A 13311-nucleotide genomic window follows, 5' to 3' on the forward strand; every position below is an offset into this window, starting at 1 on the left:
TATATGTAAAATTGTTGATAGTAGGTAGTAATTAGAATACCACTTACAGAGTGAAGGTAAAGGGACTAGTTAAATTGGTGAAAAAGAAAGTGGGAGCCAATGCAGTAATCTGGAAGATTCCTAATAAGTGGAAGGTAGAAATGGAGGACAGGCTTGATGTTATTAACATATCTCTGAGCTCTGTTATGTCTCTTTTTTTTTTCCTTAATGAAGCCAGAAAATACTTGAGTCTCTACTAAACATGGGCACCATATGATAACTATTTTGATTCTGTGAAGTTTGGTGTTGTGGATAAAGCTAAAAGTAGAAAGATTCCTTCCTTTTAAATTTGCTTAAGTAACTAAATACATAAAGTTTCAAGTTCGTTTTTTTAAAGTTTCCTCTAGGGGGTGATATTGTACAGTTAATAGACATTCAGTGAAAGTGTACAAGTGTTCTTTCAGAGTCATGTTTATATGATCATAGGAAAATTAAATGTAGTTTTCAGGAAGTTTTAAATACATATGGTATATTTCATATACAAGATGTTATAAGATGCACAAATGTAAATTTTTAATTTAGTTTAAAGGCCGAAAAATATTGGATTTTTTGCTTGATGGTGGATATTAGGATTAATAATCAGTTGCCTGTTATTTTTTTGTTGTTACACAGAAATTGGATTTTTTTAATGACAGATAAGCTTAACTAAGCCAATGAAGATAAGCAGTGGCTTTTTTTTCTTTTCTTTTTTTTTTTTTGCTGATTACTGAACCTGTAACAATTAATTTGAGCCCATAGTCCTCTTATCTAAGTACTTATCATTTTTTATTATAAGCTGACTCGGGATACTTTACTGTAGCAATGACAGGTTAATAAATACGCACAGAAAGTTGGACTACTGGCTTATCCATTAGTACTCCATTCTTTTTGTTTTTGCAAACATATATGCAGACATGCATTTTATATCGTAAAATAGTCGTTTTAATAATTACTCCTTTTTTTTTTTTTTTTTTTTTTTTTTTTTTTGTGGTACGTCTGTCACTGTTGTGGCCTCTCCCGTTGCGGAGCACAGGCTCCGGATGCGTAGGCTCAGCGGCCATGGCTCACGGGCCCAGCCGCTCCGCGGCATGTGGGATCTTCCCAGACCGGGGCACGAACCCGTGTCCCCTGCATCGGCAGGTGGACTCTCAACCACTGCGCCACCAGGGAAGCCCAATAATTACTCCTTTTTTGACTAAAGTAAATCATTTTGGTTTTAGACTCTTTCAACCTGTTTCTAAGGTTGAGGGGACAGGATCAGTGTGGTCAAGTAACTTGTCCTTATCTGTCATTGTCTTATGTTTGGCACCCATGCAAGTTTAAATCATCTTTGATAAGATTTTTTTTTTAATGACAATTATGATTGTTCAAAGTGAAAGCTTACATCCTCTTGAGCAGCACAGGCTTCAGTGCTTGATAAATTCTCACTTTCATTCAATTCATCATGTATTTTTCTGTGGCTTGTCCAGGTTTTTTGGTTTTTAGGTGTTTTTTAATCCCAGTTGTTTCTCTTTGGAAACACTTTGGAGTCCATTGTACCTCCACTGTGGGCTTATTAGATATTCCTCTTTGTTTTAGTATTTTTAATGGTTGCTCTAGCATTTACAGTAACTTATCACAGTCTACTATCATATAACACCTCACATATAAGTTAAGAACTTCACTTTCTTTTCTCCTGTCCTTTGCTTGTAGTTGTTATGTGTTTTATTTATACATATACCATAAGCCCTATAATATATTTTTTAACCATCCTTTTTAAAAAGATTCATAAAATGAGGAAATATAATTTTTAATATATTCCCACATAATTACCATTTTTAGCACTCTTCATTCCTTTGTGTAGATTGTTTTAAATCTGGTATCATTTTCTTTCCTGTTGAAAAGTTTATCATTTCATTTGTAGCATTGCCACCAATTCTTTCAGCTTCTCTTTTGTGAAACAAGCTTTTATTTCATTCTCATTTTTGAAAGATATTTTTGCTGGTTAAAAAAATTTAATTTGTCAATTGTTTTTGCCACACCTCCCCACCTTTGGAGGGGAGGATTCCAATTACATGTGTGTTAGAGCACTTGGTGTTTTCCCACACCTCACTGAAACTCCGGTTTTGTGTTTGTTTTTGTTTCTCTTTTCAATCCTTTTTCTCCCTGCTTTAAGTAGTTCCTATTGCTATGTTCTGAATTTTACTAATTTTTTCTTTTATGGTGTCTAAACTACTATTAATCCTGTCCAGTAAATTTTTTATTTCAGATAGTGTATTTTTCATCCCTGGATGGTCCATTTGTGTTCTTTTGTGTATGTTCTGTTTCTCTGTGCATTTTATTCATGGTTTCCATTAAATATACTTTATAATAGTTCCCCAGTATTTTAATGTCATTGTCTGCTATTTCCATTATTTTGTCATTGTTTTATCTTATCTTATTGTTTTATCTTATGTTCACATTCTTCTGTTATTGCCATCATTAGTCATTCTTGATTGGTTGCAGGGCATAGTGAATTTTAAGTTCTTGAATGTCTGTTCTTGAAGGGATTTAATGTGACCAACAATTAAGTTAATTGCTGTTCAGTTAGATTCTTTTGTGCTTTATTTTGTTTGTTTTTAGCTTTGGGGAGCAGGTCTAAAGTAGCCTTTGCTTTAGGGACAGGTTAACCCTATCACTAAAGCATATCCCTTTGGGGGTCTCTACTGAATATCCTGGGTAAGCATCTAGGGCTCTCCACTCCTTCTGGTTGGAACTTGAATACATCCCAGCCCTGTGTGTGCTCTGGGGACAGTCCAGCTCACAGTTTCTGCTCATTCTTTGGCCGTGTGGAGTTTTCTCCTTCACATGCACTATGGTAGGGTTCTCCTGAGCCTCAAGTTTACCCCTATACAGATTTCTGGATTTCTTTTCTTCATAGCTTCATCCTCTTCAGAACTCTGCCCCTCAACTTACAGCTGCCTCAGTCTCCGTGAACTCCAGTCTGTTTTCTCAACTCAGCTAGAGGACTGTGCTCTGCTTTGGACTCCCCTCCTACTCCTTAGACTGGGATGTACCTCCAGGCAGACAGAATGTTAGGCTGATATTGGTGTCACCTCATATGTTTCCTTTCTTCAGATGTCTTGGTCTTACCATGTTTGTTTCCATTGTCTGAAAACTTGTTTTGTATATTTTGTGTAGTTTTTTTGTTGTTTACAGTGGGATAGCAAATCTCACTACTCCATGTGGTCAGAATTAGAATCTGTGTTCTCATTTTAGTAATCAAATCATCACTTAGTGTTCGCTAAGTACCAGCATGGTCTTTTAGTAGGAATTCAGAAATAGCTAACTTTTTCTTAAAGCTACTTTTTCTTAAAGCTACTGTATTATGACAGAAGCTCTAAAAAATTTGTTTAAGAAGGAATGAGTGAAGTAAATACCCTTTATTAATATATATTCATTCATACTTTGTTTTTATTCTTTGATTTGGAAGTCCATTCACAAAAGATAATAAAATCCCTGCTTTCACAAAAGCAGGGATTTATAATATACTTATGAGTAGAGTAATATATTTAGTTCTATTTATTGGAATAAAATTTGCCTTTATACATCAGTGTATAGCATAATGATCCCTATTTGAGTGCTACATTAATTTAACCTATTAACTCATAACTCTTCACAATTGCTTTTATATACCTTTTGTGTGCTTATATCATGCATTTCATATTTTTAGATTTCTCATGTATAAGCAAGGGTGTGTTAGAATGTTAATGTTTAGATTTAATGTTCATACCTTCAGGATTAGTAAATGTTTGTCTCCTAAATGTTTCACATTAAAGTTAGGTTGGAAAGTATTTAATCCTTTGGCAAATATGCCTCATTACTCATCTTCAAATAATATTTATTCATAAAAATAAACATTTCCTTGATGAAATAAATCAAATATATTTTCTTATACATGATTCTAGCTACATATTTATTCTGTTTCAGTAGGCAACTTTCCATGTTAGACATTAATTTTTCGTCGTACTGCTGCTGCTACAATGAATTACTTGTCCTGAACAGAGTTCTATATGAAAGTGATGCTTTTTTCCATCCATTATGAAAAAGGTCTTTTGGTGTATTTATTAATTTTCATAAGTAGGTTTAATGCCTTTTCACTTTTATTAATATTAGAAAGTGTATCTTGTGATACAACTTAAGAATTGTAAACCATGTAAGATATTCAAAAATGTAAAAGGCCAACTTTTATCCTAAATCTTTCCGGGTCTGAGATGATTCTTTTCAGTCCTTCATTTAAAGGTGTTGCTTTATAATAATGTCCTATAATTGCGAAAACTGAATATGCATGTAAGCCAAGAAAACAATGCATGTAAGTGAAACCATTAAACTATATTGTTATTAAACTATATTTTGAGCATTAGCCATTTGTATTAAGGTTAACTTTTAAAGAACAAGAAGCTGACATTTGTTTATATTTGTGTTGTGAGGGAGATTGATGATGGTTGTGGTGATAGTGAATTGGGAATAATTTGATTTTTGCTTCAAAGGAGATACAGATAATCTTCATCGCTTGGTAGCAAGAAAGTGCTGATTAATTTTGTGCATGTTTGCTTAATGGGCTCTTACCTATGCTGGATAGCCATTTATGCCCAAAGTTGGTCCACTAGGTAGCTAACTACACTCCATAGATGGTAGGATTCATATATTGTTCACTACTTTGATAAAGTAGGGAGAAAGACCTCCTAGGGAAATGAAACCGTCAGTACTGTATTTCCTCACATTATTGTGTTATTGTGTTGACTAATAGTATATATAGATAGCGAGTAATTAATTAATGTCTACTAAATTTTCTGTGTGTGTGTTTGGGTGAGGTTTTGTTTGAAAGATGTTTGAAAAAGTCATTTGAGAGGTTGGGAAGATAAGGAAATCCGTCTTACACAATTAATATAAAATGTCTTCAGAGAATGGAGAAAACAGGAGAGAAGATGGTAAACAAAATAGAGAACTTTAATATTTTCAAACCAGCTGTTTCACATTGGATGCAAAATGTTGGCACATCATAAAAATATGGATGTTTAAACAACTGTAGCTTGTGCTCAGTTTATAGTGATAGAAAGTGTATTTTACTTTGGTCGAATAAATAATACTGAAATATTCAATTATAAAAAAGGTATAAAGCTCATTTGAGGTTGATAATTAGGGTATTTATAGTGATGCTGATCTGCCAGTGGTCTCTGTTGCTAGTATGTAGGCATAGGGAGAGAGGGTAGTTGGGCTTATATATGAGTGTGCTTTTGCCAGAGGAATGTAATAAAAAGATTCAGGGATAGGAGATAGGACAATAAAGTTCAAGAAAAATCTATCATAAAATCAAAGCTGGTTGCAGCGGGAAGTTAAAGGAGAAAAGACTGGTTGTAATGAAGAAGTAGGGCAACACCAGTGAACTGGAAGCCTGTTGTAACAAGCAGAGTTTAAAATTGGAAGAAAAGGAATTATGCTTAGAGTGAGTGATTGATATACTGATATTGACAGTACAGCACTTTGAGATGGTAATTTAGTTATGGGGCGACTGGCATGTAAAGGAGAGTATGTACAGTTATTGGAGATCATTGTTGATAAGAATTGAGAACACAGCACTCACTGTATGCATAAGAAATAGATTTGCTTTTTCATCACAGAAAATTCAAAATTACAATTGCTAAGTAAAATAAGGATTTATTCCCTCATTTAAAGGAAAGTCTGATGTTGGCAGTACCCAGCGCCAGTGTGCCAATTCCATGAAGTCATCAGGGACTCAAGCTCTTTCTAATTTCAAGTCTACAAACTAGCACGATTACCAAGGTCGCCTTGTGGTCCAAGATATCTGCTAGAGTTTCAGTCATCCCATTTCTATTCTTGGCAGCAGGGAGGAGAAAGGGGAAGGAGTTAGTAAGGTCCTTTCCCTGCTGTCATTCCCCCTTTTAAGGTCCAGAAGTCTCTCCCAACAATTTCTGGTTATATGATATTTGTCTTAGGTAATAACATGGCCATATTTTACTTTGAGGAATACTGGGAAATATACTATTTTGGCTAGCTACATTACAACTCCCTAATAATGTGTAGGGATCTAGTTTGTAAAGAACACGGGGAGAAAGGATGCAGGTAGACAGCTAGCAGTCTTTGCCAGAAGTATTGATTATCCCTGTGAACAGCGAAAGTTTCAAGATGGTGGAAAGACAAGGAGAGACCCTGAGGTCCATGGGCAATTACAAGCATAACAATCCAATGGAAGAGAGTGGATGAGCCCTAGACCAGCGTATTTAGAAAACATTGAGAGAATACTGTAATAGTGGGATGCAAAGAGAAAACCAATCATACCTGCCAATTCTCTTTTTCAATTCTTTTACACACTAGAAGGAATGTAAGAGAATTAAAACTCATTACTTGAGAGGACTGCAAATAAAATTATTTCTTCAAGTGACATTCAGGTTTTAATTAAGACAAAGAGGAAGAAGGAATCTGAGGAGAGGTAGGGGAGTTTGCTGATTCTGAAACAGTAGTTCCAGGGAATATGGTAGAAGGAACAGGGCTGTGTGGAGAAAATACAGTTTACAGTTGAGAAGAGTAAGGATGCAGTGAGCCGTGATTCTTAACCTTTTGCCCATCTACCCACGAGTTAAAAATAATTAAACACAAATCTCCAATATTATGTAATTATTTATAAATAACATTTCTGTATTGATGTACTAATACTATATATGTATTAGAAAAATACTATATGTGTTATAAAAGATATGTAAAAATAGGAACTTATAAAGAGTGAGATAGATGTATTAATAGAAATGCTGATATCTTCTTCCCCACACTCCTACCAATCCCTGGGATCTTATAGGTCTCAAAGGCTGCAGCCTCAGTATAGCTTAGGGTGGGGACTATTAGGGGAAATAGGAGCAACCTAACACAGAATTGATCCCTACTCTCAACTAAAAGCCTTCCCCTTAAAAATAAGAGCAAGAACACTTAAAATTCTTCAGAAAAAAATTTGTAATACCATATGACATAGTAAGATTAAATTTGGAGGAAGAAAAAGCATATTATCAGTTATAGGTATTATCATGTGAGATGACATTTAATCTGTGATCTCAGTGAAATCAAATAGCCAAGACATATAAAAAGCAAAAACATATTAAGGAACCACAAATCATTAGAGAAAGAAAGGATTATTTATTGAGTGTATTTGAGACAGATGCCAGTAACTGAGGTGGATGCATGTTATTAAAAGTTAAATTCAAAAAGGAATTTAACTGGAAAAATCATAACTGAATATCCAGTTTCTTAGAGATAAAAGAGCTTTCCAAGCTTAGAATTGGGGGGGAAAATCACTTTGGGTACATAAATATTTTAAGCTTCTGTGTTTTAAAACAATATTCAAAAATTGGAAGATGGCACAGTATTTGCAGCCAATATGTTTATTTTCCAAAGAGCTCATGTGATGCACTTTTAATAATAAAAAAAAATGCAACAAAAATGCTGGAAGACCAGAACAATTCACAGAGAGGAGGTGTTGGGGAGTTCAGTCACAATTATAACAACAAAAGCTGACTAAAACAGGTACAGAGCTTGAACAACTCAAGAGATATGACTGGTTTGAAGAGGGGAGGGTGTTCAGCCATGCTTTAAAAGGCGTGGAGTGGGGAGAGGTGATTAGAACCTGGTACTCAAATGGGTAAACGACCTGGACATGTTGTTAAATATGACTGATTAAAAGAAAGAGGAAAAGGCAAAATTTAGTCACACTTGTGATTAAAGCAATGGATAATAAGTGATTTTTTTGCTTCTCGGATTTTTTTTTTTTGTCAGAGTGATATCCAGTGCTGGTTACTGTGCAGTGAAAATGAAAGCATCATGCTTTTTACACTGTAAGTCAGTGTAAATCTATACAGTACTTTTAGAACTCCATTTTTTCCTCTCATTAATACCTAGATGGATCAAACCCTTAAATTTGATATAGAAATAAAGGTGTTAATTAATTAAGTTTAAAGCTCTATAACATGAGATAGCTCTAAAAGCCTAAGCCTTCAAAAGTAGTTCCCTCAGATACAGCTATTGAAATTAAAAACACATGCAGAATACATAACTGTATTATTTGTATATTAATACATCTTTAAAGAAGATATGATTGGGTTGACATAATTGAGTTGGAAATCCTGAGAGTAGCTAACATACCAAGCCATGTTCTAAAGCTGCAGTAAATAAAGCAATGATAGACCAGTAGACTAACAAATAACAAGCAAGATAGATAATATAAAGAATTAGGCCCTTTTATCCCATGAAAACTTAATGTATGCTAATGAATGATAAAAGTGGCATTTAAATCAGTAGGGCAGAATGCGCTATTCTTTCATTCATGTATTTATCTATTCAGAAAATGTTTATCGAAGGCCAGGCACTATCCCAGATGCCAGGGATACATCAAACCAAGTAGACTACAATCGCCATTTTCATGGAGCTTAAGTTGGAGTTGTAGTAGAATCAGAGGATAAATAAATTGAAGATGATTACCTGCTGAGGAGAAAATAAAGCAGGGAAGGGGGATAGTGTTCACAAGATTCCATTTGGTGGGGGAAACATGATCTCCTTCCTTTCTACTGTACAAAGAACTGCCACACGGAAATTTGTTAAAAAGCAAACAACCCAACAGAAAATTTGGCAGATTTTTTCCTTTTATTTTGATAGCTATTCCTAATTCATAAAGGAGGATATAGAGCTATCCAGTAAATCTCTAATACCTTTGAATAGTGAAAATGCAAAATCAAACAGTGAGGTAACACAGTTCTGAGATTGATAAGTTTAATATCAATTTTTAATTTAATATCAATTTTTTGTGAGTTTAGGAGAAATGGGTGCTTGCATGTGTTATAGATATAACTGCATAGTGGTAATTCGTTTTGGAAGACAGTTTTAAGAGTAGCTCTTAAAGTGAGAAAGGTACTACATATACTATGAGCCAGCAATTCTCATTCTTGGTATCTCCCTCAGGGAACTCTTGAATGTGTGCTCAAGAAGGTCTGGTAGCGCAACATGGTTTGTAACGATGAAAATCTGAGAACTACCCAAATGTGCTTTAGTTTGTTGTGGCCACAGTGTGGAGCACTGTAGTGCTACGCAGATCTCCTGAGCATATTGTTGAGTGTAAGAGGTAAATTATAGGCAGTATATGTACATACCAGTGGTAACAACAATTACCACCAAACTTTACAGCTCTTATCACTGGGAAAGCTATTTAGGATTGTGGTAGCAGAGAGGTTTTTAGCTTCAGCCTTATCTCTAATATTTCTATTTTTTTAAAGAGATGGTATACTTATTTTTATTTGTATATATAAAAATGACCAAAAAAATTCTCCCTGTTAGCCTCAGCTTGAGTGGCATTTCCCATTGTCCCAGCCCATATTGTGTATTTTATCAGCATTACTTATCTCGCCCTTGGCAAGTGCTCTTGTACACGTGGTTGTTTTTCTGCATGCCCTCACTTACCTATTAAATTGCAGGTCCCTTTGACAGCTTAGGACCTAGTCCTTTTATTTTTTAAACATAATGCCAAAAGAGAAGGCCTTACTTCATAAAAACTTACCATCATCATTCATCTTGCATTCTTTGGATAATATTTTTGTGTTCTTTATATTTGTGAATAAGAGCCATAGTAAATCAAAGTTTTATTTTATTTCTCAATTCACTTAAAACTTAAATTATTAATTAGACAAAACATATTTTAAACATTCAGTCCTGGAAATTGTTCAAATCGTATTTTTCTTTGTAGGTCGTTTGTATGCGATGCAAACGGGAATGAAGATTGATAGTAAAACTCCTGAATGTCGTAAATTTTTATCAAAGCTAATGGATCAGTTAGAAGCTGTAAGTGGAACACTGAAAATTTATTTTCTGCTTAATGTTTAAAATGCCGTTTTATTTCATTTGTGTGTGTGTTGTCATTTTAGTTCTTCCTGTTGGCAGCAATCAGCAATGTCATAGCTGAGGAAAAATGAGACACGTTTTTTTTTTCATTTACATCATACTGCTTAGGGAGTTGTAAGTAGGTATAAGTCGGTTTCAATATCTTTACATATACATTATATCTTGTTCCAGGTTATTGTAGATGACCTTTGAGTCATTCTTTCGTAAGTAACAAACCCTTTCTAACCTTCCTTCATGCAGTCACACCGATGATTGATTTGGGAATTCTTAAATGGCTCTTGTAATAATGAAATCGGGGACTTCCTTGGTGGTCCAGTGGTTAAGACTTCGCACTTCCACTGCAGGGGGTGCGTGTTCGATCCCTGGTTGGGGAACTGCAATCCCAAATGCTGTGAGGCACGGGCAAAAAAAAAATAAAAGAAAGAAACGGGCTATTTATTTAGTGAAAAGGACCATGAAGGAAGTTGCCTGTTGTTTCTTCCTCCTACTCTTGGTCCCATAACAAGATACTCTTATGGTCTAGGCATTTTCCTCTGCTAGCAGAAATGTGGTAGGTGACCAATAAGTCATCTTGAACTGTGATAGAACTTCACAGATTATGTAGAAGCACGAATCCAGGGAAAATTGAAGGATTTGATTAGGTGTCAGTGCATCAGGAAGGCATTATTAAACCATAGTAACCTTACTTAGTAAGCAGGGCTCCACCCTGTGCCTCCCATGCCCAGCCATCCCAGTTTCTTTTTTAACAATGTCAAGGTTTACTTCTCATTAATGCATCTCCTCCAAGGCAGTTATATTCATAGCTGTGGTTTACTTTTTATTTGCTTATTTAGTTATGTGACCTGCTCAAGAGAATTAGAAACCTAAATATTTATTTGATCAGTTGCATTATTTTGTTTAGAGAAACAAAATTCAGACATATTAAAAATCAATACACTTTTACCAGTCGGCCCAGAACTTTTTTTAAATGTTGAAAGTTATTCAGATCAAAGCCTACTTGTATTAAGCAGCCATGGGCAATAGTGTTCTCTCTAACTTTGTATGGGTGCCTGGCCTTCTGACCCAGAATCCTGTCATCTGCTACTATTAACCATCCAAGGTAGCCTGGTGGCACCACTGATGACAACTCAGCTGCCCTTGGAGCCTGTCTGGCCTTCTGCTTCTAAAACTGCTTCTGTGGATGCAGGAAGAATTTGAGTACTCTCCTTTTGGAGGGTGGGGTTAGGAGGTGGGAGGAAGAATGTGTCTGACACGTAGCAATACATTTGTACAAATAGTCTCTTACAGACATTTTATATAGAATATATCTCTTTATTAATTTTACAGCTTAACAATAATAGCTAAAATAACAATAGCTTATGGATAAGACAAAACTCAAACAGTCTTTATAATATGCAAAATGTAAAATCACATTTATAAAGAGACTTACCAGGAATTTATTATTATCTACATTAAATAACAAGTTCATTCCATGGTGAGAACATATCTGCTTGTGCTATAATGTTTATAGTTGGAACACTTCAAGTATATTATGTTTTTGCTGCCAGTTTTTTATGCTGAAGGTGAGATGAAATGACATGCTCCCACTAAATTTTTCTAGAAATAAGTTGCCTCTACAATTAAATCATTTCGCAGTGTGGATACAGTAAACCAGTGTTATATGTGGGGCTTTTTTTCTGTTTTTGTTCAGGATAAGCATGCTCAGATGTCCTTAAATTCCAGTATTCAAACTCTTCTGGGCCTTAATTATGAGAATATGTACTTTGCTGATTTTATGAAAAATCCTCTCGCTTTTTCTAAATTTAATTTGTTATTTTATAATGTTCTTTGAAAAAAGCAATTTTTAAACAGTAGTGTGGTGCTCAGATCTAATATTCCAGAAGGTCATTTTACTCCAGTATGACAGTCTGAGTAAAATGTAGAAATTTAGTTTGTTGTTTTTAAAACACTTTAAATTATTGTATGTGTAGGAAAGGGATGTACTGACTGGAAATTTACATGGTTGTAAATTGTGTTGATTTGAGGTATATATTTGTCTAAATTTTTAAAACTTCCGTAATCCTATTCTAAGTTTGTTTTCTTATACCTTACTTAGAATTAGATCTCTAATGCAGTGTGCTCTGAGAGATACTTTTTTAGGATATAATGATCCTTCTCATTGTATTTTTCTATATTTGATAGAAGAAATTGAAATAGGAATAAATTAAAGATTTAAATTATGTATGGTTAGGAAAGAATTTCTTAATCCCATTTTTAGGATACTTGTTAGTACATTTGAAATATTTGTCTGATGCTTTACATAGATAGTTGGATGTTTTTTATTCTTGATTATTTTGATATTTAGAGCTAAATTAAACGTTCACGTTATCATGAGTGTCTTTCTTCAAAATTTTGTGAACGTTGGATTTGATTATTGGGAATTATTATACTTAAGTATACACTTCTGTGAGCCCAGAATCATAAGTTCTGTATCTCATTTTATTTTAGCTTAAGAAACAGTTGGGTGATAATGAAGCTGTTACTCAAGAAATAGTTGGCTGTGCCCATTTGGAGAATTATGCTTTGAAAATGTTTTTGTATGCAGATAATGAAGATCGTGCTGGGCGATTTCACAAGTAAGTAAAGATAGATAAAATTAAATTTAGTTACTGTATAACCAGAATTTATCCAGTTTTCTCTTGATTACTCTCAGACTTCCTGATTAACGATTTAGATTTTTTTTTTTGAATCTCAGAATGAGTTTGGGTTACAAGAGTGATCCTGGCTTTTTAGAGAAAATGGCTAAACGAAGAATACCCAGGGCAGATTCATTTTCTTCGTAAATATACCCTAACTAGCCATTTAGTAAGGTCTGTGTTGATTTTAGCCAAAAACAGCCTGGTCCAATGATACTGATTTTAAAAATTCCCACCCCTACAGATTCAAATGACTTGTCATTATTATAACAAGACTTAAATACAAAGAAATACACATGGCTTGATATGGATTCAGATAGTACTGTCATTACATTTTCTAAAATCAGACGCATACTATGAAACCTTGTTGTAGCATATTCACCTGTTATATGTGTTGTAACTTCCTCCTAATAACAGATTACAGAAGGAGCTCCATTGTGTTCTTGAAATCTGATTTTATTTAAAACAATTTCAGAGTGCTTTTATAAACATTGGAAGCTTTTGTCTTGTAGCTACAAGACTAATTCTTACATTTTTTCATTTGAATTAGATGAACTTTTCTTTTCTCTTCCAGAAACATGATCAAGTCCTTCTATACTGCAAGTCTTTTAATAGATGTCATAACAGTGTTTGGAGAACTCACTGATGAAGTGAGTGTACATTCTTTATTGTCTTATTAGCTGGAGATCAGTATTGTTGCTTTTTA

The 13311-nt window shown here is 34.3% G+C and overlaps 1 protein-coding gene across 3 annotated transcripts in view; it reads left to right on the plus strand.

The window, feature by feature from the left end:
• The window catches only part of VTA1 (vesicle trafficking 1), a 72965-nt gene that overhangs the window by 8601 nt on the left and 51053 nt on the right, over positions 1 to 13311 (plus strand). For 2 of the 3 annotated variants that reach the window (XM_089922059.1, XM_022557952.2), the window contains exons 2-4: positions 9776 to 9870; positions 12418 to 12545; positions 13180 to 13255. In XM_089922059.1, coding sequence (XP_089778185.1) covers positions 9776 to 9870; positions 12418 to 12545; positions 13180 to 13255 — 299 coding nt within the window. The remainder of the gene's footprint in view (positions 1 to 9775; positions 9871 to 12417; positions 12546 to 13179; positions 13256 to 13311) is intronic. The other variant, XM_089922060.1, reaches the window with a different exon arrangement.

The sequence above is a fragment of the Delphinapterus leucas genome, chromosome 12 (genome assembly GCF_059928025.1).
Source record: "Delphinapterus leucas isolate spDelLeu-1000000601 "Yukka" chromosome 12, BTC_Dleu_Yukka2, whole genome shotgun sequence".
NCBI lineage: Eukaryota > Metazoa > Chordata > Mammalia > Artiodactyla > Monodontidae > Delphinapterus > Delphinapterus leucas.